Below are 26,393 nucleotides of genomic sequence, written 5' to 3'. Positions count from 1 at the left end.
AGTTACTGCTCCGTCCCTCAATTTTACCTGAGGAGCTCCACAGCCAACTGCAATTAAAAAAAACCAAAAAAACCAACCAAAAAAAAACCAAACCAAAACAAACCAAACAAACAAACAAAAAAAAATTTTAAAAAAATTATCATATATTTTCTAAAAAGTTGCAGCTGGAGAGAAGGAACAGTCCCAGGTTATCATCTTCCCTCTTTCCCTGAAAATCTGTTAAGTGAAATCTATCTGTTTTCCATTGGGCTTTTGCAAAACCAGACAACTTGGCCAGCCTGTGCCCAGCTAGGGATGAGCCATGATGGACACAGCCTGATGATCTGAGGGTGCTGAGCCCTGGGGAAGGCTGGCATGGGGAAAATCAGGACCAAAGACAGAGGAGAGGGAGGTTGAAAATAAAATGGAACATGGGGGAAAGATCCAGACTCTGCTGCAGTGGACATGAAAGGATTGAAGACAGAGAAATTAACATGGAATTTTCCAATTTAATTAACTGAAAACCAGTTTTCATTAATTTCACTGTTCACAGAACAAAGTGTTTAACAAAGAAATTAGTATGCAGCAATTCAGTGGTTTTATAATGGTGGTCTGAGGAGAAATAGAAAAAAAATGGAATTTACTTTAAAAAATTGAATTTTGCTAATGGAAACCTAACTTTAGCCTTATTGGCATCATTGGCATTTGCAGCCACATTTATTATGGAAAGCATTTCCTCCTGCAGAAGCTCTAGGCAAAAGGTAGCTCTGCTGCCTAGCTGTAACCCCAGCAGTCAGCACTGTAGGCATTTTGTTAAAATGAAAGTCTTGGAAGCAGGAACAAGAAACTAATCTGAAAAGTTTGGGGAAAAAATGCAGAACTGGTTGTGATCCTGATGCACTCCCACAGAACATCTTGAAATCACTTTGCAAAAACCTGCTGCTTCAGGGAGGCGTGAGAGGTGTCACCACAAAGATGGGGAAGGAAAAGAATAACCTGTAAGAGGAAAACAAACACTCTGTCACTGCTACCCCCCTTCTCCAAAGGCAGGGAAAGGGTATCCAGAGGGCTGCCCTTACAGCTTGCTTGGATTCTTGGATTTAATGAGCACAGCCCCAAGGAAGTAATTCTGTGGAGAGAGCACTTGTATTTGTCCCTGTTCAGAGGGGTCATTAATCCCAATAGTTCTGATTTTCTGATTTACTACCAGATAATCTAATTTGTAGAATTGACAGTATTCCTTAGCAAACTTGCTGTGCTGTGTAACAATCCAGTTCCTGGCCTTTCACAAAAAGAAAGCACTTGCTTAGTTTGATGCTTTTTTTTCCTCTTAAAGATGTATATATATACACATATTTCAGATCTATACAGGTTTTGCATTATAACATCTAATTAATAAAAATCCATCAATTCTACTGAAAACTGACATAGTTCTACCTAAATACTGCAGAATTTCCCTAATGCTGGTGTGTGACATTTTTAGAGTGCAGCAGGTTGGATCTGAAAGCACATCTGATAGCAGGGTTTGTGCTGTATTTAGTATAGAGAATAAACCAAAAGAAGCAGTTCAATTTTCAGTGTTGTCTGCAAACATTGCCATGCCAAATTGCATGGAAATGGGCAGAAGGTTTGATATGCAATGCTAGAAGGAAAATTCTCTCCAGAAATTAGAGATGGCAGCAAAATATCTCTTTATTTTCTCCTCTTAAAAGAAAATATATTGTCCTTGCTTTCCTCCTCCCCTCAAAAAAACTATTTTCTTTTTCTCCTCTCCTGACACCCTTTAATTAATGCTCTTTTTTGGGTGGCACTGTGCTCTGTGGTTGTGTGGCTGAGTGGATGCCTACCCCTGCTGAGGGATGAGGCACCCTGTGGAGCCCCAACAAAAAGCCCCAGCACCCAGCCCAGCCAGGCTCCTATGAATAGCTCACCCTTTCTCTGTCAGAGATGTGTGAGTGCCTGCGTGTGCCAGATGAGGAGAGGGAGGAGATACACATGTCTAGATGCAAATGTAGCGCATCTCCAGCAAAATTCAGAATGTTACAGGCATTGTTAACCCCAAAAGGGATGTTATCCTTGCCAGCAAGCTAACATTGTCAATGTTTCTCAACCAAGGCCACCACCACACCAAAACAAAATGAACAGAAGATGCCAAACAGCCGTGGGACCTGCTGCCCATGACCTTGCCTGCCCTTAGGGCTGGCTGGGCATCCACCACCCTCTGTGGGAGACCAGTAACCTTGGTGGAGGGAGCTGCCAACAGGGTGTGGGCTGTATAGCCAGGGAGTGGGAAGAGTCTTGAGTTTCAAAAACTAAATTCAGCAGTGAAAGAGTGAAATCCAACAGGCATTGAAATACAAATATGTCACTGATGTCAACAGACTTGATCAACACCTAACTCACCTACACAAATTTATATGGGTTGGTACTTAAAGCTAACAGCATATAAAATTTCAGGTAGCAGCCATGGCAGTAACTTGCTCCTGACACTGCATCTGATATGGTAACATGAAATACCATTCAAACAATGCTTTCTTCTCAATTTTCTTTCAGCTGAATTCTCACCATACCAGGTACACTCAAGAGGGTGCAGGTCACTGAAATAGAGGTAAAAACCAACTAATGCTGCTTGATGTGCAAGGGGACACCTGTTTACCTAGGGCACAATGGTGCAAAGCCTTCAGAATCTAATACATATGAATAAAACTGTGAAGTAATACACATTTTAATTGTGCAATCTGTCATTTGAAGGACTATTATCAGGAAAATAAACACAAAAAACCATCTGAACTAGCACTGCTAGTCAGTCAAATTACACAGGGGAAAAAATATCCTGAGGATATATTATACGGAGCAGAGCTCAAGTTCTTAGTTTTGCTCTCTTAAAAATAATGAAGATCCTACTGACTTGCCAGAAGTTTTAGGGACTCTAATCTAAACCTTTTGACAAGTTTCAGATAGAAGAAACGGTGTTAACAGAGCAGAGCTGCCCCTGACACTCTGATGCCTGTGTGCTGCAAGAGTTGCATGGTACTGGTTGTGCACACTGAATTACAGAGCCCACATTCCCATCGTACCCTGTGTTATATCCTGGTGTGTGTTCACCCTGTAACATACTGTGGGTAGCTGTTCCAACACTGAAACCTTGAGCTGAACTCATATATCTGATAATTATTGCCCCATATGTGAAGGAAACTGAATGACTTTCCACTCTTAAACAGAGCTTTGTGCCGTTTTCAGTAACCCAGCAGAATGGCAGATAAGGACTTTGCTTGATGCCTTTACAGAAAGTAGAAGCGCAGAGGATAATTTCAGGATGTATGGGGCAACTGAGGGGCTGATGTGTGGTAAAGACCCTGGTCTGAAGGTTCAGGGGGAAGAAATTCAGCTCCCAACTCTGTCCCTGCAAGAGTGATTTTCAGCTAAAATCAGTGACAGTAAAAGTCCCAGATGCATTAAAGGTAGGGCTTGCTTCCAAAGTGGGTGCTGGCTGTCAGCTGCAGACACTGGGGAGGGCTTCTCCCGAGCAATGTGGGTGCTGAGCACACACAGCACAGGAGGCTGGGGGCTCAGGCTCCTGCCTCCCTTGCCCCCACATGCTCTCAGGCACCCTTCTGAGGAGCGAGTGCCATTGGCCCCAGACACCCCACAGCGGCTGTGCTCCTCTCAGAGAGGTGATAAACCTACTCCAGCAGCACCAGTGCTCTTCACCCAGCACCTGCACCATGAGAATGGAGTGGCTGGGGTGATGAAACAGGAGGTCTGTGCTGTGTTTCCTCCTCACTGCAAAGGAGATCAAAAACATATCCTACACCTCTTGTCTGGCCTGAATGGGATGCTCTTCTACTTCCTTTGATGTCAGAGGGGAAGATGTGAGATTTGACTTTGTGGTCCAAATCCTTGGACATCACCTGGGGCAGGGGAGTTCTGAAAGTTTGGCCTGGTGTCCACAGAACCTAGTACAAGAGCCACTGAACAAATACAGACAGAGCTTGGAGCACAGGGACCAAGCTCCAGGCTCCCCTTACTGTTTCCACACAGCCAAGAGCCTTTAGCAGGATGCAGAGTCTGGCTCCCTCTTGTGCTCCTTTTAACAAATTCTTTTAGGAAATACAATGCAGTGGAATACTTTTTAATATGTGGCTTAGAAGTACTTCTAACCTTGGGCTGGGCCCCCTATTCATGCTGCCATGATCTTGAAGCCATTCAGGTGAGGAATTCAACTTCTCACTCATTTGGGCAAGCATGCTTTTGGACAGGAAAAAATCCCCAAACAAAGGTGGAATAGGATTGTCAAAATGGTTTTCGCAGCTTGAGGTATGACAGTCTGGGATGCATGTGTACAGCCTGGTAAGGAAAGGACTTCTGTGTAGAGATGCTTGTTTCAGCCCCCTGCCAGGTATAGGTTAGGAATTTCCAAGGGAAGAAGCCAAAGCAGTAAGACGTGACATTTCTAGTGTTTTACAGAAGGTGTCATTGTTGTGCTGTTCCATTTGACAAATTTCCTTGTAGTGTCCAGGATGCTGCAAGTCACTGCAGAACATAAATCTTTTTCATTATCTTTCAGCTACAGTCTATCCCGAATTAAGCTCAAGGTTAAATATTTCCTGACAGAGAATTTAACTATACATATAGGCAAATATCACAGGCTAGTCCTCCACTTCATTTCCTTTTAAGAAGGATTAATCAAGTATTTGTGTGTGTAATCTCACAGAATCTAACCTTAAATCACTGGTAATAAAGGAAAATCACTGTTTTAACCAAGTGTCAATAAAAAGCAGGTTGAAGAGGGAGTGACAGTGGTTATAGAATGTTACCTGCACTCTTTTGCCACGTCCAACAAGCCTGTGCTTGGTAATGCTTTGATCATGCCACGGACAGCGGGAATACAGAGGCTCCCAGGGCCACATGTGGTCCCAGGAAGGTGCCTGGCAGCCATCAGGAACCTGCTGGTTACACCTATTCAGCAGTGTCACACAGGTTATCACAAACACCCCAAATATCATGCCTTTCTGAAGGCTGCCTGACATCTTACTCACAGAATTAAAGCAGAGGAAGCCACTGATGTATAAAGAAAGCCTAAAATACCTTCTGCTATGGTTGCTGAGGAATGACACAGGATGCCAAATGTCTGTGTCTTACTGTGATGTAAGATACACTTGTAGCTTAACCACCACAACCTGCTACTAGTACGGCAATGGCTGTGTTTGATACTTTTGCTCCAGCACTTTTGCTTCAATTGAGCTGCTATGATGATGCCATTTTCCCAAATCAAGTTCTGTCATAGACAGTTACCTCGCCCACAAATGATTTTTCACTCCACACAGGCTTTCGGCAAAACAAATGTGAAGCCTTGCCATAGAAACAAGAGCAGAACGAGGTCAAGACTGGAGAGAAATGAGCCACACAAGACTCTGCTATTGAGTGAAGAAAAAGAAAAGTCTCATCCAGTTCCCTGCCAGAACTAAAATTAGTCTTTCCTTCTCTGTAGCCAGATTAATGAAATAGTGAATACTTATCCACGTGCTTTTCAAATGCAGGACTTACCTGACATCTCCCACAGGTTGGGCATAAATGCCTAAAAGTTATGACACTGTAACTTCTTTAAAAATTCTTTTTTGTTTCTTTTTTCTCTCTCTTGATTCTGCTGCACTTCTGTACTTTTTTTCACTCCTGGATTTCTCAGTCTCCTCTGAGCTGAGCTCCTTGAGGACATTCCCTCACGGGGAGTCCTGCTTATCACAGTCCTCTGGGTCAGGACAAAGACTCCAAAGCCTCTTAGGATCTTGTTTCTCATGTTTGTTAGGATGTTTTCACAAAATTTGGCAGGTCTCTCCAGACTATCTGCACAAGTTCAATTCACTGCAACCTGGTTCATTTCTTTCTGATGGTACAGAATGGCCTTGTGGCTCACTTTGGCTTTGAAAGCACAAAATGGCCCCAAACTACACAGTTCTTTTATCTTTATACTTATTCTTGTCCAATTAACAATAGACATATATTATTTTTCTTAATGACCCAATAACCCATCATTTGTGCGCTGCACTGCAGCATTTCTATCCAATCACTTACTATTAACCAAAAACCTCTAGAAGAACATGAAGAAGAAAGAAGGAAAAGAAACAACAGTTTAAATCCTCCATCTTGTCTTCTGCTTTCTAAACTATTTTAAGCTCTAACTTTTTCACCCAGTGACTTAAGAAAACTCTCTAATCTATACTCTCACACTTTTAGCTTTTCTATCTAACTTTAACAGTTGTTTTCATGTACCACCATGAAAACAAGCTCATGCATTTCATGTTATATGAAATTCAGTGTTTTTCTGGATCTTAGAACTAAGTATCAGAAACAAGGGCACACACTCTGTGTCTCAGACTCCAACAGACACCAGATCTCTACAATATTGTAAGGCTCTCTCCTGTATGAGAGGGGCTGAACAGATATCATCCATGTTGGGAATTGCTCTTGCCCAGGTAAGAGCAGTTAAAATGCATTGCCAGCTCCCAGCTAGTGGGACTTCAGCATAGGTAGTTCTCTCTCAAGCAAATGAACCCGTAAGTGCCATTGTGAGACTCCTCTTCCACTCACCAACACTGAGCTGAGATGGGATATTTCCTGCCTGTTTGTTCCTTTTTATACCAAAAAACACCCTAGCCCCCCCAAAAACAAAACCACCCAACCAAACAAAATAAAACAATAAACAATAGCAAACAAATTAAAAACTCCAAAACAACCACTACACAAACTTCAGTTTATATTACTTAAGCTCAACTTGCATGCTATGTAATTGAAATTAAGACAGGAAACTTGATCTGACGCCTTCCCAGCTTGCTGCAGCTAGAAACATCTCTTTGTGGATTAAAAGATAAGCCAATATGTCTTCGCTATAAAGTACACTTGTACTATTATTCTCTTTGTGCAACTGCAGCTCTGCCTAAGGCTGGTGCCATTATGGCATATTCAAATTATCTTGCTTGGCCAAACAACATTTAGGACCACCACAACTCCTTTCTTCCTAAAGCACTTTGCTTACACTCCTTAAGTGAGCTTCAGAAAAGATGCTGTAAGGTAGTCAAACATTAGTCTTTCCACCATAAAATATTTAAGATACAAATAGGACTGGTATTCACTTTGTGTTTCCCTGAACTCCTGTCTTCTCCATACTGTGGCTGGGGACTTAAAGAGAAGAAATAAGAAAGTAAAAATTACTCCTGTTCTCCATTAAATATAAAAAAAAAAAATATACTGCTGTTTTTACTGGTAGCAATCAGTTAGGAATTGTGTAGCAGGCATATTGGGATATTATTGTTAGGTACAGAGCTCACAAATGGTCACTCTCCTGGCTGAGACACTTCACCCTCTTTGCAGGGTGTACAAAAAGGCAGGACTGGGAAGAAAGCAGGAGGAAAGGACTATGATGTGAACCAAAAGAACACCAGAAGATTTGCCTAAAGTGGTAAAAGCAGGAGCTAGGTTATGGCCCTGGATCAGTGCTTTGCTAGCACCTCCAGACACTAAACCTCCAGGGTAAAAAGCAAGGTTCACCAATGGTACCTTGCTCAAACGTGCCCACAGGTTAATTCCTATGACCAACAAAATTTCCACTGGGCAAGAACTGACATGAATCAGGGAAGAGTTGGCTTCTTCCTGGCCACAGAGCACCACTGGGATGAGCAGCAGTGCTGCAGCCTCCTGTTTTACCTCCCCTCATCTCTTCCAGCTGCCTTTTGAGTTGCCTCAGAAATATTTCTGAGCCTTTCTTGACTCTTCCAGATTTGGACATATATGTCTTAAGTATCTAGAAATCTGTAAGGTAAGAAAGGACAAAAAATAATCAGTCTTTTTTCTTCAGAAACTAGGTTAAAACCAGTTCTTTCCCCTCAATTGCATCACTTGTAAGTTCTTTCTCCCACAAGTACTCTCTATGACTCCAGAAGTGACTGCTGGTATGAAGGAGAACAAAGCTCAAAAGCAAAATTTAGTGGCATAGTTTCTAACCTGTCAATCAACCGATGGTGCAGCTCTGTGCACAAGACAGGACACAATTTTCTAGGTCAGGTTACCTGTTTTTTGGCCACAGTATGCATTTCCTGCCATTCAGCCTGAGATTCTACAAACTAGGAATGAAAAGCATCCCCTCTTCTTTCAATTAAATGATTAACAGAAAAAAAATTAAACCAAATAAGCTAAATGCTACTACAGCCCAAACTATTAAGAGATGGTTGATATTTTGGCAAAATAAGAGATCCAGGGAATAAGGGAATAGTCCAGTGGCAAGTCATTGAGGAAGATGCAAAGGATCATACTGGAAATGTGCCTACCTGTGGCCAGTGAGGAGGCCCCACAGAGGGAACAGCCCCCAGGAAGAGAGAGAAGGGTCTGTGTCTACTGAAGCAGGTTGCTCCAATGAGCCTAAGAAATGTGCAGCACCTTACTCCACCTTCCAAAATACTTCCTCTGTGCTTGCAGTTGTGGACTGCATCATCTATCTCCGCTCAAGTCACCTTCCCTACCCATCAAACCACCTCATTTCCCCAGAGCAGGCTCATCCAGCCAATACAGGGAGCAGACAAGGCAGCAGAGGAGGAGCAGCTGTAGGAAGTTCACCATCTGGGATGGGAACCCTGCTAAAGAAGATGAAGATTTTCCAAGCCACACTGATTTCCTCAAAACAAAGTAGTATATGCCTCAAAGTCCATAGAATAGAGAGCCAGTGTAAGCAACACCAGGGCTGCTCCACCAAGCAGAAAATTGGGCAGTTCTCTGGGGACAGAGAGGCTGTGGGCAGCCATCCAGGAGGAGGCTGTGTCCTGCCACTCTTCAGCTTCCAGTTGTCTCCATCAGGCTCCTGCCTCTTTGGCCCTCACTGACTCTCTTACAGTGTATAACTGGTTTAGTGAGAAGCTGCAGCGGAAGCACCGATGGCTTGGAGGTGCCCAGGGATGGGTGAGGTTCGATCTGGATGGTGCTCTAGAGCCATGTGACCTTGGCCACGTCTCTGCCTCTCTCTTTCTGAAGTTTCTTCTCCTTTAAACAGCTCCTCTCTGCCTCCTGGTGCCTTAAGCTGGTGAGAATTCTTTACTTGCCTTTAAAGCCCTCAGAGTGGCAGTAAATAAGTCCTACTGACAGTACTTTTCGCTGCTGTCCACTCTTCTTCCCCGGTCCACACAAGAGCAAGTGTCAGCAGTCCCTGTTACAGACCCCAGGCTGTCACTGTGACCACAGTTGCAATATCACAGCCAGTCTGGGGAAAACCCTAGTGAGCTGCACTCATTAGCTGCAGCAATGGCAGGGTAAAGCACAAATACATGCTGCCTGTGTAGCTGAAATATGAGATTTACAGTGCAGAGGAGGCTTGTATATGACTACAAAATGCTCCTGTCTTATCTGTTTGCAGCTTTCCTGTGACACCCTGTGGCAGCTGCAGCTGACATGGGCCACACACTATCACCAGCCTGCCAGGAGCACTTGTACAACAGCACCTTCAGAAGAAAACCCACTCCTTAGGCTCACAAAACCCATCCTTTGGCTAAACTGTGAATTCAGCCTCATGCCATTAACCGAGCAGGCTGGGGATTTGCTTGCTTTTGTCAAACACACTCAGACAACTCTGCAGCATGTTTGGAGAAGCTGCCCCAGACCAAATGCTCTCACTACAGCCAAGAGCTTTGGATGAGATGATGGCTCCAGGGACTACTGACAGATGAGAAGGCTGCAGTCTTTATTGCCATTAGCATCTGTCCTAAGTGAATGTGCACTCTCATCATAAAGCCTGAAAGTTAAATCCAGGGTAGAGCATGCACAAAACCCAGCTGAACAGATAATCCCATCAGTCCACTTAAACAGGAATCTGAGTCAACAAATCTAATAAAATGGGGTCAGTGGACCACACAGATGACAGAGGAGCCTCTCACTGCTGCATTATGTCCTGCAGTCCCTCAAGCTCACACCAGCAGTTTTGATGCAATAAACTGACTCTCTGGGCACAGGATTTCACCACTAGATGTCAATGGCATTCTGAGTTTTTGAAAGGGAAGATACTGCTAAAAGCAGGTTAACTGCAGGAAAAGTTTGTTCTGGCTGACACCCGCCAACCACAAGTCAACCAAACTCTTTGCTTGGCCAGGATGCTGATGTACCCTGTGCAGAGATGCCCCCAGTAAGAACCCTGTCTGTCTTCCAGTAACATGTGGCTCCAGTAGTTTCTTGTCTGGTTATGTCTGGGAAATTATACCAACCTTTGCCTTACTATTATCTCTCAATGTCCTCTGGAAACATTAACAGTTTGCTTAAGTCTTTCCTTGTTTGCATTTGTACAAAGCTGGACCAGATTCCCTGGAGTCACTTAAATTGCTCTGAGGAATCAATCAGGCTTGCAAAATGCACAGAATTAAATTTGATTGACTAAACTACTTTATACTCTTCAGCAGAAACTCCAATTTAAAAGTAAAGTGAATTACCTCACTTAAAATTAGGTAAACCTCATCAACTAAGCAGCAAACAAGGGTCTAAATGAATTTCAGACATGTGTGAGTTTTCTTCAGATTTTCATGTTATTTTCCCTTAACAGTAGTTCCCTGTTCTACCTCTGCTGTGCTGGACTTGTCCAGTTCCTTCTACATCCTGTCTTATGCTCCTCTTCTAGTTCCTACTATCACATCATCACTTATTTGGACTTAAAAAGTGGCCTCCAGCCAACAGTGGCTCCTGAAGCTGGAGCATGTAGCTTTGAGCTAAGTTCAGTGCTGGCAGCAGCTGGCAACCACAACAATTTTCATCACTGTGAGTGTGACAGGGCACCCAACAGCTCTGTCTGGTCCTCTTCCGACACTGAACCATGATGAGAGGGATTGGCCTTGTATGAAGCCCAGTAGCAGATAAAGCAGTTCAGGGTTATTTGTATTTAAAGTATTTCAGATTAGATAGAGAGACCATATTCTGTTTTGTAGTATAGCCAGAGACTCAGTCTGACAGCAGACATTTGGGTATCCTGGGCTTTTAAAACCCAGTGGAAATCAATTGAAGTTCAACTTGGTTTCACACAGTCTTTCTGAATGAGAGGCAGACAGACTTTTGACAGCAGCTGGCTTTGTTTTGATGAAAGTTTTACCAAGCTGCTTGACATAACTTGAAGACTTCAAACTTTTGAGGGCTTGATGGCCTAAGAATTGTCACCTGGAGCTGCTGAGCTGACTTTCTCAGCAGACACTTGAGTGTGCCACAGTCACCCCCACCAACAGCCATGCTTGGCTGGGGGCAAGCCCACAGGGACCTCAGTACCAGCTTCATTGCTCATGAAGCAGCAAAACAAAACAAAAGCACTACAGAGAGCTCTCACAAACACTTGTCAGGAGCCTCCATAACTTACCAAGGAGGCGCTTGATCTGGGGCATGATCCTCACCACCCTTTTTCATTTCTAGGTCTGAAACATCCCTGCTTACACTTGCTAGTAAATTCCCTTCCGGCAATCCACAGCTCTTTGCTTTCAAGCCATCTGTCACGGCTGGCAGTACCTCTCTCAAGGGACACTTCACCACTTAGGTTAAATAGACGAGTCCTGCCAGTGCCATTTTCCCCTGCTAAGCAGCACTCCCATCTAAGTCATTTCCTACAGAGGCAGCCCCACACTCAGCTGGGACAAGAAGGCTTTTCCTTTCCTTTAGTTTTCTTTATAACCTTATCTGGAGCACTAGCAGTCACTCTGAACCAGCCCTTTCTCTGCTGCAGACAGGAGAGGAATTTAATTTGTGTTAGCAACAGCAGGAGAACAGAACAAAAAAGGTGCAAGTTTTAAAAGCCCTGACAACTTTCTGCAAGAAAATCTATTTGAAAAATGAAGAAATTTATAGCCCATCTCCTTGCACAAACCATCTTTTAAGACCTATCTACTCAAGGCAGGCTGCCCACCCAAGTTACCATCCTTCACTGTGGTTTAGCTCATCTGATTCTGCCTAAAGGCATCTGCATGTCATGCTCATGTACTTCTATAAACTTATACAAGTGAATCACATTTTCAGCTAAAAAAGGTAAAGTTTGGTTTTCCAATCAAATTTTATTCTCAACTCTTTTGATTCACTATACCTTAGCACCCCCCAGGTCTACTCTGACTACTTACCACAGAGATGAAAGGTGAAAACTTAGGCATAGGAACTGGTGGCACTAGGACGGTAAAAAGCACTGAAGGCAGCCCACAAAAGCTCTGATTAGGAATCAGCCCTGCTTACAAGCAAACTCAGCACTATCCACCTCTCCCTGCAAAGTAACAACTTCACCAGCCAAAAATCCCGGAGCAATCAGACCCATGCAGAGAATAAAAAAGGAAGAGTTTCATTCTCATCTGCTGCATTTGGCTGATCTGCCAAATGGCTCTTCTCTTTCCTAACCCTAAAATGAGTTTTTCCCTGGTTTTTAGCTGCCTGGTGTCTCTAGGATGGTGGCATTTTTCTTAATGGGGAGGATTGCCTCTACCCTGAAATTTCCTCTGGGGAAATCGACCCTGGAAAAGGTCAGCAGCACTATCAGAGTAAGTTCGAGGCTTTCCAGATCCTGCTGAGAGGAAAGGTAATGTCTGTACAAAAAGCTGGATGGGTGAAGGTATGGGTGTTACCGTCTTTGAAACGGGTCTTAATGTCTCTACTAACTTCGGGCTGTAGGCTGGCTGCAGAGCCCAAACAGCTCGGCTCCTGAAGGGAACAAGGGTCTGCACAGCCTGAGCTTCCGTGCTTAGGGGTAAAATAGTAGATTCAAGGGGGGATATGTGGTATGCAGTTGGGAAAGGCTGAACCTCCTGAATACCTCAGCAAGGGGACAGGAAGAGGGAAACATGCAGCAGTGAGCTCAGGATAAAAGGAGGCTGTGCCCTCTGAAACCTCGAGAGAGAAAACCCCGCGTGTGTGTGCCCCAGTGGGCTCTCTCCCTTTATTCGAATAAAGCTGAAGAACTCCTCTGTCTCCTTTTTGGAAATAAACCTTTGGCGTTTGTGGATTTTCCTGATAATGCCATTCTCCCTGCCTGGCACAAGAAACAGAAGAAAACGCCGTGCTGAAGTTCAGACAGTTCTCTGAATGCATGGATTTGCATCACTGCAAGTAAGTGGTAGTGCAAACCTCCTGGGGAGACCACCAGCTGCAGCTGCTTACCACTGCAGTGAGCACTGAAAATGAAAATGATGCAGACTGCATCACTGTCATATTTTTAAAGGCTCTGAGGCAGATGCTGCTCAAGGGTGTTAACAGGGGTCTTATGAAATCACAGAATATTCTGAGTGAGAAGGGGCCCAGAAGCATGATCAAGGTTTAGCTCTTAAATCCCTACCGGGATCAAACCCACAGCCTTAGCATTGTTAGCACCATGCTCGAACCAGCTGGGTTAATCTCAAAGCCATCAACAGACCTTCCTCCGGACAAGAGGGAATGCAGGAGAACTCAGTTTCTTTCAAAAGTTGTTTGTTGGCCCACCTTTGCAGGCCTCCTCAGTCCTCCAGACTTTAACTACACTGCTCAATTCTTTTAACTCCCATACAACTCCAAGCATTTCACAGGATTATTGTACCCGTGAGTGTACGGTGCCATCCCACAAGTCTCCAGTGTGAAATGGTGGGCACTGTAGGAGCAGAAGACTTACCTTCTTTGGGTGTTGCTGTTGTATCTCAGTTGCCATCCCATGGCAGAAGACAGCAGGCTCTGGGTGGCATGAAATTTTACTGGGATGTGAAACACAGCAAATATTTGGGAGGTTTGGTTTTCAGGTTGAGCTGTGCTGGCCCCCAGCAAATTGCCCCCACCTGCTGCCTCTGGGGTCACACAGCTCCTGGAGAATGGCTCATCACAGACCCCTCTGATTACTTTAGTTAAAATTTATAGTTATAGTTATATTTATATATATATATATTATATACATTTATTTAAATATCGTTATATTTATTATATATATTTTATATAAATAAATATATTTATTATATTTATTATAGTTATATTTATTTATAGTTTAGTTATACGCTTGCTTGTGTGGCTTAATGACTGCAACGGGTTTGGAGGTTCTCTCCCAGTCCTCTGGGGTACACCGTGGAGAAAGAGCAGTGATCCCCAATGAAGGGACAGTGATAAACCACAGAGACCATAAATTCTTCAGATTGTGCAACTGGATCTGGAAAAGGATGTCTGTTTGAAATGTATCTTTAAACATCATTGCGGGGGAGTGTAAACAATTCAGGCTTACTTTAAATATTAAGGTTAGAATTCACCCTGTCTGTACACTAACACTAGCACACTTTTAAGGTCAGGCTTAAGACTACTTAAGGTGCAGGCACTCAGAGGATTAAGTACTGCCTATTTGTAAAGCACTGTGTACAGACATCATGTTTTAAGTACCAAGTGTTATTTCTGCCTGAAATAGCCAGGTTTGGCTTGCTGGCTCCCGGGGTTTGCAAGTGGAAAGGAAGCAAGGACAAGGCAAGCCTCAGCTGCTTTACAGTGCACTTGCAGCCCATCCTGAGCTCTGCCTTCCTGCTGCAGACCAGCCCAGAGGAAGGAGAGGAAGCAGCTCCGGGGATGACTGATGACAAGGGAAAGCATTCGCTGTCCTCAGTAAGAGGATCAAGTGCCAATAAGCAGACTCCAGGGGATATGAAGATAGATTTACTCCTCCCCTCTCCCACAGGGACTTCTCATGGTGGCTCCAGGCCCCCCTTCGGCTGTGCTGTGATGACAGGGCACAGCTGAGGCCCCATTATCATCACTCCTGCTTTGAAACATTGCTACCAGCAAGTCCCACTGACCAGAGACAGATGAGCAGCTCTGAAAGGGGTCAGGCTTCCGAGCCTCTGTGTGAGTCTGCATCCATCTCACAAATGCAGTGAGGGCCTTGTGGAACTGAGTGACTGGAGGTAAAATACTCCACAAAGGAACAATAAGTATATGTGGTAGGCATAAAGGCACAGAGCCCAGACTTCATTAAGGTAGTTTTTATATTTTGAAAAGCAATATTAAAAAACACTGGAAAATGCAAGATAAACATAACAGTTGCTTCTACAAGTTTTAACCTTGTATTGCTTGGCCATTTTGACATATAAATTATTGCTTACTAGCTCTCATAAATACACGACACAATAATATGTACAGAGGCAAACAAGCATGAAATATGCAAAGGAAAACATTGGCAACATCGATTCTGGTAAATCAGATTATTTCTTACATACCAGGTCTCATGATGGTGGATAACTACTAGCTGTAGTCCCTGAGAAGTTAGGTAAATACCTTGATTTGGGGGTTTCTATTTTATTACCTTTAATGCAAGCTGACACCATTATGGCACTCAAGAGAGAATAGGCAGGTGTTCTTACCTCAGCTCATTGACTTCATCCCAGTGTTTAACAGTGTATAAGATGACAATAAATAGGCTATGCAAATAAATATTACTCAGCTAAAATGTTTAATATTTACATCTTTCTTTGTGATTTTACAGCACAGGCCTTATTTCTGATAACACCCTTTCTTTTGCCACTATTATGCAAATGAAATTTATTGCTATTCAAGATGATGTTGGAATCAAAAAGCTGTGTTAGAGAAACATCTAAATTTGTTGCCACAAAATCCCACATCAAAGATGTATAAAGTGACACAGCTCTTTCCTTTGTTCTAATTCCTCTTAGGTACTAAAAAAAAGGGTATGCAGAGTATTAAACCCCAGATGTGATTGTAATAAATGGAATTTACAAGATTTATAGATTTTATACCACATAACCTAATTGCACTATTGGAGGATGTAAAAAAATCACACAATATCACCAGTGCTGGACCCTGGCAGAGGCTGTATAATGTTGCCCTTCCCTAATACAGGGTTTACTTCTAATTCTTCTCCTAACTTCCACATCTTCAAACTGCTTGCCAGGCTGCAGCAAAGCTCTGCAATACTTTACCTGTGGAATGAAGACATAGAAGGGCCTTTTTTTAATTAGACATATTAGCTACAGATTTGGGCTATTTGCTTTTCCTTTATAGTAACAGTTCTAAGGCCCAATTTTTGACTTTCAATTGATGCAGCCATGTTGGACCCTCACACCTAAAACTTAAATCCAAGCTGTACAAGCCACTATAAAAACTAGTTTCTAAAGCTGTGACTGGTTGTCTGTTTAGTCACAGCACAGACAGCAAGGTTAATGCTGGCTCTGTGCCTTCAGACTGATTTTATGCCAGCTGCAAGTGGTAGACAACACCTGATTTAGTGTGAAATTACAGCGGTGCAGAAAGCCAACACCTCAGCTGGCTCAAAGCCTATTGGTATGAGTTAATCCATCCCTTTTACTTCATTTTGAGTTGGCAGAGTGAGGAGTGTTCCAGGTATGTCTATCAGGCTTTCAAATCAAAGCATCAGCACAGAGTCATCTTTCTTTATTTTTTTTCTTTCCCTTCTTTAATTTCCTTTTCTTTTATTCTTTTCCAACACAGCTGCTGCTTCATCATCCACAGTAGCTATGAAAACTGTCCCAGAGCCAAATGCGGTGAACTGAGAAACAGCCCCACCTTCTCACCCTGACTACCTTCGAATGCTCCCTCTCCCACAGATTTCCAGAACAACTTTGTGGACTAGAGTGTTACACCACACAAGCTGAAGCATGCAGGCTTGTCTACATACAGGCTCCTAAAAATAATGCCACAGTAAAAGAAAAAAAAAAATTCACAAGAGGGAGCTCAAAACACAGGAAATCATCCAGGTAATGTGTATAGGTTGGGAATTCCAAGTGCTGTAGCCCTGGGAAGAACTGCAAAAACACAAGCAACAAATTGTATCTGGTTTTTGTTCTTTCACTGAAAAAGGAGCCCACCACAGCTAGTATCTTCATTTGAACAGTTTTGGTCTGTTTGCACAAAAGAGCTATTTACAATATGTGCAGTCACATCTACAGAAGAACATAGGAATTTTTTACTCCATGGCCAGCAAGAGTTTATTTTTTTTTTCTTTTTACTGGGTAAAAAGAATTTTCTTTTTCTTAAAAAAAAAAATCATATAGTATTTGATAATAACAAAGTACAAGCAAATACATTTCTGAAACATCTGTTTCCTTTACAATAGATCTATACAATATTTCACAGATGGGAAAACTGAATGCATTCTACAGATTCCCCCACAGACTACTTGTTAAAGCTGCTTTTTTTAAATCCCTTTAAACCAGAGATAACACAATGATGAAGAGCATGCTACTTCAGTATTCCCACATTTTAGTAAAGGAGCATTTTCTTGGAGGTCTTCCTCACATGGAAAACATAGAGCAGAGATGGGCAAGCAATGCAATGTATCCTCCCTGCTCTGTAAAGGGACTGTCACTGGGAGTCAGTGCACAAACAAACACGCACCAAAGGGCACCCTGCACATCACCTGTGGCATTCACTAGATCATTTCAGGGCAACTTATCACTGGAAACCAGGTGATGGTGGTGCTCCAGATGTAGGTCAGCTGTAGACATGACTTTAGAAGTGCTGCCTCAGCACAGGCCCAGATGCAGTACTTTTAACTAGGTGAGAATTGTCATGGGGAGAGCTGTGAAAGGGACAAAAGCAGAAAAGAGACCCCAGTGCTGAGAGCCTGGTGTCTATGCAGGTAGTTACACTGGTTCTCTGTGTAGGAAAGGGGCACCTTTCTGTTCTTTAAAAACTAGAAGCATGTGCAAGTTAGGTGAAGTTTTACTTGCTGAAATGGTATTTCTTGTGGGGAGAATATTAGAAATGTAGATGGATCTAAGCATTTGCCTCTGAATAGATACCAAAGAGGCTGTAATCCAAGCAGAAGACAAAACTCCTGCTATTATAACACATTAACTGCAGGAGCCAGTGCTAAATCTGAGATAACTGAAAAGGAAGGAAATAACATGTTTTCAGTATACAAACAATTGTGTCCATAAATTGCAACAGAAGTGGCTTGGCTCTTACAGCATGTTTCATAAAGCATATCCTTAAAGGAGCCATAACAGAGTGAACTGTTTACTGCTGACCTCCACATCACAACACACTCTTGAGTTTCATCTGGTTGCACTGCCTTGTTATATTCCTGTTCTAGGTTGCTCACACATCTCAAATACTATGCTCCAGTGGACTCATGGGAGCTGCACAGATTGCACATTATTTTTGGCAACAATACTTTGGCAGCCTTGAATCAGTGAGGTACATACTGTGGTGAACTGGGAATCAACCCCCTTGCGGCATGTTGCTTGCTGAAATGTTTTGCTGCTGTGACATGATGATTCCTTTCTTTCTAATACTGGCAGAATCTGCATTGAAAGCTGCACTGGACCAAACAATATTTTCACAGAAACCAAGCTCCTGAGCTCAAAGGACACTGCTCCACTCCCTCAGGTCCCAGTGACCAGCGGGAATGGCACCAAGCTTGCCCTGCAACTCTGCGAGCAGCTCCTTTGCTGGCTCTTGCCTGATTTTCCTGCGCATGTCGTGTGAGCTACTGATAAAACTCAGTAAACCGTTCTCATATAGGGAAGCAACATGCTTGGCATAAACATTCACTTAATTCAAAGTGCTGCAGTTACAAGGTTATGTGAAGCTGTGTACGCTCACGCTCGTGGCTCTATCCTGTGAGAGAGCTCAAACAGAGCTTGCTGGTTGTCGATGACGTGCAGGTGGTGGATGTATGGCTTCAGCTCGTGGTGCTCTTTCGAAGGTACTTCATTGCCTGCAAGACAGGAGAAAGGGGATGGATCAGAAAGCTGTGCCTTGCCTGCTGCTTCTCTGTCCTGTGTCACACAGTCACCACTGTGCCACCTGTCAGGTGCTAGACAGCCACAGGAAAGACAGCCAGTGATCCAAGGGACTTGCTGTTTAAGTGCAATGCATGAGGTAACAGCTGGATAGAGAAAAGGGGAGAAGAAAAAAAGAAATAGGTAATTCTAGGCAGCCAGCACGCATAAAGGAGAGGGACATGAGGATGGCAAGAAGCTGACTCTTCCCAAAAGGAAGATTTAAGTTCTGCTGGCAGTACAGGCAGTCCATCCCCTGTAAGGGTGGATCAAGGCTTCCTTTGTGCTGCTCTGGAAGCACAATGGGACCTTGAGCAGGGGTGAGCAATCCAGCTTGCAACTTTTTAAAAATTTTAACACACTCCACAAGACAGCAGGCTCTGGATGATTTTCTTCAGAGCTGGTGAAAGGTGACAGTGCAGCAGATGGATACGAAAGCTCTTCAAAGCTGCTCTGACGGGCCCTCGCATTTTGATCTGATAGGCTTTTGATTTCTGATCTAGTAGCAGAGACAAAAGCCATGCTCTCATTTCATGGGAGTTTACACAGCAAGAGGAATTAGCTGTGCAACAGACAAACTGAAGGGTGGCCTGAATAGCAGTTATTCTCTGTTACAAGCTTAATGCTCAAAATGGGCTTGTGGGAACTCACTGTCTGTGAAACCCTCCAGCACGGCTGGTACTAGCAGAGACAGAAAAAAGAAAGCCAAGCCCAAGATCCATCCAGACAGGCAGAGAAAGCAACATTGCTGACTTCTGACAGATGAGCAAAGGTTGGAAATCTCCATTTGTGTCCATGTCCTCAAGTAATTTTTAATAATATTATCATAAATTGAAAAAGAAAACCTTTCAAAATTCCCTGAACCAATCGCTGACACACTTCTTCCCTCTCCCTTGTTTCATTATCAACCTTTTCTCCACACTCTCCAGCTATATGAGAAAGTTTCCAGAAATCACCAATCCCACTTGTTTCTGTGTGCATCTCTGTGATGCTGTGTGGGTAACACGGGATGTGAATGCAGCCAGTTCTGCATGTGGCTGCTAATGGGGCTCCTGGGCAGCTGCTTTAAAGAACTCTTGCAGAGCAGCCATCTAACTTGAGCTGTGTTGGAGAGAACAGGATAATGTGATAAATTTGTGTCAGGATACAGAGCTGACCTTTTTGTTCTGAGGGAATAGGATCCCAGCAGCTGTGCTGAACATAGTGAAAAACATTTATATTTTTCATTAACACCTCAAATGACAAAAGCTTGAATTACGTTATTTTCTCAGGCTGCTTTTCCTCACTTTGAAAATGCTATTATTTGTATTCAGGATTTAGGATATAAAAGCTATTTCCATTAAACAGGCACTTTAGTTTTACTTGGAACCTAACCAGTTTCTAATCCAGAAACACTTTGGCCTGCAAGCTTAATACAAGTGATACAGTTCATAAACAATAATGATACTCCTTGCTTAGTTTTGTTTGAATTCCTTCCTACGAGACGCCTGCTGCTCTTAGGCCAATCTGGGAATTGATGTAGTCGAAAGATTCACATTCCTGAGAGCAAAATAAGCCCACTAGAAAAGGAAACTGTCCATAAAGTCTCAATAAATATTCAGTGAATTCATTTCATGCCTAAACGAATTTTAGGGGGGAAAAAAGTGCCTACAGGGATGCCTGTATAAGCTGCTTTTTAAATGCCAGCTTCACAATAAATCAAGTCTGTGCTAAAATAAAATAACAATTGCCTACTTCAAACTACCAGATTATATTATAAATCTCAGGTATTAACCTTGGATTTATGCTGCAAGACTTACAATATCACTTGGAAAAATAAAAAAGGCAAAAACAAGATGGAAGATGTGCAGAGAAAGGGCAAAAAAACCCTCACATCACTGAAAGTAACCAATGGTACTTTTCATAATGCCAAGTAGGAAACATTTTAATTTATAGAGGCATGGTTTAGACTAATCAATATTTCCTTCAGTATCTGAATTAAAAGAAGGCACATCATGTTCCTTCCCCCTCTCTTACATACATTTACATACATGTGTATATGTATTTTTTTTGTTTTAATATATATATATATATTTTTAGAAAAATTACTCAAGAACTGTAGTACTGAGCAGCCTTTGTTTAAAAGTAATACTGTATATACATGTGGTAATTCTATAGGGCAAATGTTTAACAAAACTCTTAAAAGTACCTGTTATTCGCCAAGGTACCTATATTTATAATTAAAATTATGATTATTATTCTTTTTGTTGGAGTCAGTGCTGACAGCCACTGAAAAGTCAGTGTAAAAAAGATATTATTCAACTCTATTTTCCCCAAGGCTGCAGCGCAGTTATTAATTTCTCTTTGAAAGAGAGGTTTTAGTGGCCTCAATAAACAACATGTTTAGTGGGTTTGGCTTAAAAACTGCTTCCCAACGTAGTTCTTGTGTCCCCTTCCTGTATTTAACATCTCTGCAGAGAATAAGAACACTGAGAAGGAGAAAAGCAAGGTTTCTCCTCTGCAAGCAGCAGAACAAAGAGAGCTGAAGTTTTCTGGCATGGTCCCTTAGGGTTGGATTCTCTAGTGGCTAATAAGGCGGAAACAACAAAAAACATATTTTTAAAAAAGCAAACAAAAAAAGTCCTCTGTGCAGCTGAGGTACTCGCAATCATTGCCTTCAGCATAGATCCTCCAGTGTCTAAAGCAGGCACAGCTATATTTGCAGCTTCCCTTAGAAGAGGAAACAACCCCCTCATTTCTTCCTATTCAACCACTTTCACAAAACCCACAGGATCTTCATACCTCCAAGACTTCTACAGTTTTGTGAAATGTCCTTAAGAACCCCAGATAAGTAATCAATTGCTCTTGGTGAAGAGCTGAGTGAAAAGCTGTGGGGATGAGTACCATCTTTCCACAGCTGCTGGAAGCCAAGGCAGCTGTGAATTCCCTACCAAACCACTCAGACTGGCAGGAGACTGAGCTAACTCGGTTATAGCTGGGAAAGGCAGAAACAGCAGCATACACCAGAGGCTTCCATGACTAAGTGCAGCTGGCACAAATCTTACACAGGGCTTTCAAGAAACAGCAATTTTTGCAGGAAAGTAATTTATTACAATTTGGATGCTGTTCCTAGAAACATTTTGTAAACTAAAGCTTCCTCCAACTGTGGTTTTTGCTATGCTGATCTTCCAAAAATGATGCCCTCTCTCGCCCATTGGTTAAATAGTTTTTGACCACATTCTGCTGCTGTAGTAAACCTGAGCAATTGGAAAGAAAACAGGGGGAGAAAAACCAAGCCAAAAACTCAACAAACCCTCAAGGATGTACAGAGGCAAAATAAGTAGGAAATTTTGTCTACTCACCAAATTGGTTATTTCTGCAATGTCTCAATGACCTAACAGTATCTGCAATCATGTGCTGCAAAGACAAAATAATAAACATCAGTGCAAAGACCTGGGACAGATTCCTTCATTAGAAAAGCCTGACAAATCTCCTTGCCCTATCCTGTACAGCAAAAAACAACTGTGGTAAGGTAGAAAATGAAGACAGCAGGAGAAACTTAGCTCTTTATCTTAGTGATAACATTTTTTGAAACAAGGGTAGTCTAGGTATCTTTTTGATATCACACAGATTAAACGAGAACAATTCCCCAGGAACCCATGGAAAGTGGCAGTGAAAAATAACCAAACAATTGCTACAGCAAGGAGGGTCTGTGGGCTGGGTGAGGGCTTTGGGGTTCCACCCCAGCTTTAGTGCATTATCTGAGGTATTGTGTAGTCTGCAGCCTGTCCTGCTGTCTCCACATTTGTATAATCAGACTGTAAGCCTCTTTGTGGCACTGACTGCACCTCTTAGTGTACACTTGTGTGATGCCTACCACACTCATTCACCACTACCAGCCAGGCAGTTCTCTGCAGCCTAACCAGCACAAAAACAAAGAGCCCACAGCCTAAATGCTGCAGAGCAAGCACCTTGACATCTCCACACCTATGAACCAAATTAAACTGTCCTGTAGGTATGCTATTTTAACAAAAGCTGGTGCTTACAGGGATATTGGATGTTCACTTTCATTAAGCAGAGGAAACAAAAGGTTTAAATTCAGTTTCTCATTCAGGCTTAGGTCATCAATTTATACAAAAATTGGGATTATTCACTACAAATCGGTAGAGGGAGCTTCTTTTCACTAGATACTACCCATAAAGTTCTTAAGCCATTACTTTTCTAAAATTTTACTGTTTCTGAGGCAATTCCTCACCGAATCTAGTAAGTCCCGGAAGCAAATTGCTGCTAGCAGGAATGATCTGAAAGCTCATGCAAACAGCTGATTCCCATTTCACATCTCCCATAAAAATTATTAGCAGTGGAAGGGATTAACCATCTTGAACAGAGTATGTTTAAGACCAGAATGATGCAGAAAAGCTCATCTCTCAATATCCTGGGAGTGGCTTACAAGGCTTCTCCACAGAAAAGCTTATCACGAGAGCACATCTAATGGAAACTTCATATTTCTTTCATCAGTAAATCAAAATAATTTTTCTTGTTACCCGCTGTGCTTCATTTGCCATGAAATTATACAATCTCTTGTGCTGATGTCCTTGCACTGATTATAATGAAGTTCTAATGAGATGATCTAGATTTCACGATCAATAATGTGAGTACTGGCAGTACTAAAACTTCCACCAGTGCTGCTATTGTGATGTTTCCCAGCCAACAGCCTCTGCATTTGGATTTTAATAGTCGGAGACCCACACATCACACAATCTGTAACTCTTTTCTGTGTCTCCTTTGTAGTCAGTCACTGTGAGGGTCCTTCCCAAGACTGGCTTCTGGAGGCAATGCTCAGGTAAGGGAAGAACCTATCTGTGCAACATTTAAAGCAGAATCCTAAATACTCTGCCTTTAGTACCCTAATTAGGCATTTCTCTCTGGTTTCAGTTCTCTGGGATCCAAAAGTAATGCAGAAAGTCAGCCAATGTATCTGTAAAGCAAATGCTATCTCCTGTTTGCTTAAACAGGTGCTTGCACACTTGTTAGTGTGAGGAGTAACACACATTTCTTGGGGCTTTTCAGCCTACTCAGGACCATTAGCACTCCTCCCACTGAGGACAGCAGAGCCTCAGGCTTGGGGCTGGACAGATATTTGGGGATGTGGGTTGAGAACCCACAGCTGCATGTACACTGTCCTTACAGCTGAAGGCTCTAGGTAAGTAGGTGTTATCAAAAATGGTAATGGCCATTGACCTGTAATAGAGTTTGCTGGAGTGTGGCTAAGACCTGTCATTGCTCAGACATAGCTGATGGCTGGAGAGAAAAACCTGAAGAAGCCACATTTCAGTGAAATAGCTAAGAAAATGCCACAGAAATGCCTTGAGATGTGACTGCCTAGGACTATATTTTCATTTACTCCTTCAGATTTAGTTGAAGGTATGATACTAAATTAATCTAACAGTGTAATAGACTAGACTTTACCCAAAATGCAGTTAAATAAACCACTGCAACCCCTTCACCTTTGTTAAAGCTAGGTAACGTTCCTGAGAAAAAGATCACTTCTTTTTCTTCTCTTTGTAAATTTCCTTCTTTACATTTTGAATTAACTTTGTATCCACTGCTATCATTTCATGTCAAATCAAATTCAGTTATGGTAGGATTGCTGAGTTCTAAGAATATAAAAGAAGCAGGGATTGTAGGGAGAAAGAAGATCTTTTATTAAAGAAACTAATATAGTTGGAAAAAATAATGGTTCAGACTGACAAGTCCTCCTTCAGGTGAGATGTTTAATGCAGAAATGAAATATTTCAAAATAGTGATCCAAACGGAGACATGAGAAACCATCTTTGCTTTGAAATTCATAAGTGGAAATTCTAGTCATTTATGACAGTGAGTAAGTTCCTTCCCCAAAGCAGTAATCTGCTATGGTAGAATAATTCTTTTCTTCTTTTTCTGCAGCAGCAAATTTGCAGGTGAGGTTCAGTGGCTTGATCCAAATCGAGCAGGAGTCAATGTCAATCCTAATTTTTCTCAGCAAAGGCCAGAAAGTGCTCAGCATTTCAGTGTTCAGTAGAGAACACCAAGGAGGACATTATTCTTCGGGACAAAGCCCTTATAATTAGAGAAGAAGCAGGGACTGATGAATACGTGATCACGTGTAATGCATCTTGTGAGTTCGTGGCCATTGACTAAATCCCTGAACGTCCAGCTGAGCCAGGGTAATACCAGCGTGCAGCCTGAGTTTCCACTACACTGATATTTAAATCTCTCCTAAGCCCCCACTTCCTAAGCTTGCACTATTGCCTGCATTCATATGTACAGGGCTGCATGAGACAGCATGTTTCTGAGAGCGTGATCTGAATGATAATTTGGAGGAAGTGTCAATCTGAGCAACCTTCACCCCACAGCCATCACCTCAGCCTCTCCCTCCCTGCCATTTAAAATGCCCATTATCCATTTGAATGGAAAAGGTGAGATCCTGGCTCACTGAAGTCAATTAGCAAAGCTCCCACTGCCTCTGGAGACACAATGGAGACAGAAAGGAAAGGGATTCTTACCCAGGAAGCTCAGCATACATTAAACATATACACGGTTACACAACAAACAAACAGATGAATACAGCCTAAGACTGGACAAGAATTAGATCCTACATACTCACTAAATAAATATATGGGCCAGTGGGGGGATTTTAATAACAATTATGGTGCATCAAGGGCTAGTTTAATTTACATGTTAATTGGATGTACTTCCAAGAGGCAATGAAGAAGAACATGCTAATGAGTTTTATGAAAGCACCTAAAGGTCAAACAGTTAATGGACTTGAGACAAAAAAACCTTTCATTAAATGCAAATCAGTATTCTTGTAAACTCTGCAACAAGAAAAGGTACAGAAATTAAATAGAAAACACGAAAAAAAGGAGCTCAGGTTCAAAAGTCAGAGTCTACATCTGCTTGCAAGTTGAAAGACAACGTATATTATGATAGAACGTGAAAATAAGTTCAACAGCTGGTTCATTAATAACTCTGGTTGTGCGTTCATTCCCAAACAAGTGTAAACACATGGAGAAAACAGTAGGGCACAATTCCCCAGCCACAGCCATCTGGACTAACAGTCCTATGGCACACCTGGACAATTGCAAAGAATATTTTGGTTTCTTGGTCAAAAACTACAGGCCAACAAAAACAAACAAACAAAACAAACAAACAAACAAAAACTTATAAAAATCCAAGCTTCTCTACTCCACCACTGTTCAGATATGTAGACTTTGGCTTTCAGTGCCATAGAATCACAGAATATCCCGAGTAGGAAGGAATCCACAAGGATCATCGAGTCCAACTCCTGACCCTGCACAGCATCATCCCAAAGAGTCACACCATGTGCCTGACAGCATTGTCCAAACTCTTCTTGAACTCTGTCAGGCTTGGTGCTGTGACCACTTCCCTGTAGGAGCTGCTCCTGTGCCCAGCCACTCTCTGGGTGAGCAGCTTTTCCTGATTCCCAGCTTAAACCTCCCCTGACTCAAGTTCAGGCCATTTCCTCAAGTCCTGTCACTGGTCACCACAGAGAAGAGATCAGTGCCTGCTCCTCCTCTCCCCCTCAAGAGGAAGTTCTAAACTGCGATGAGCTCATCTCTAGGTCGAACAGACCAAGTGACTTCATGAAAATGTTATCAAAGAAAACTCCCCAAACTAAACAAAACCAAC

General features: G+C 42.5%; 1 protein-coding gene across 1 annotated transcript in view; it reads right to left on the bottom strand.

The window, feature by feature from the left end:
• Positions 1 to 14,927: 14,927 nt before the first annotated feature.
• RAPGEF5 (Rap guanine nucleotide exchange factor 5) overlaps positions 14,928 to 26,393 on the bottom strand; it is a 159,151-nt gene continuing 147,685 nt past the window's right edge. The window contains exons 25-26 of the mRNA XM_014248374.2: positions 22,064 to 22,118; positions 14,928 to 18,658 (exon numbers count right to left, since the gene is read on the bottom strand). Coding sequence (XP_014103849.2) covers positions 18,540 to 18,658; positions 22,064 to 22,118 — 174 coding nt within the window. The 3' untranslated portion in view covers positions 14,928 to 18,539. The remainder of the gene's footprint in view (positions 18,659 to 22,063; positions 22,119 to 26,393) is intronic.

This window comes from Pseudopodoces humilis, chromosome 1, assembly GCF_049639895.1.
Source record: "Pseudopodoces humilis isolate 2021_Gansu_Grassland_sample_001 chromosome 1, ASM4963989v1, whole genome shotgun sequence".
Classification (NCBI taxonomy): domain Eukaryota; kingdom Metazoa; phylum Chordata; class Aves; order Passeriformes; family Paridae; genus Pseudopodoces; species Pseudopodoces humilis.
The sequence above is the reverse complement of the archived record's forward strand: the minus strand, read 5'-3'. Positions and strand labels throughout refer to the sequence as shown.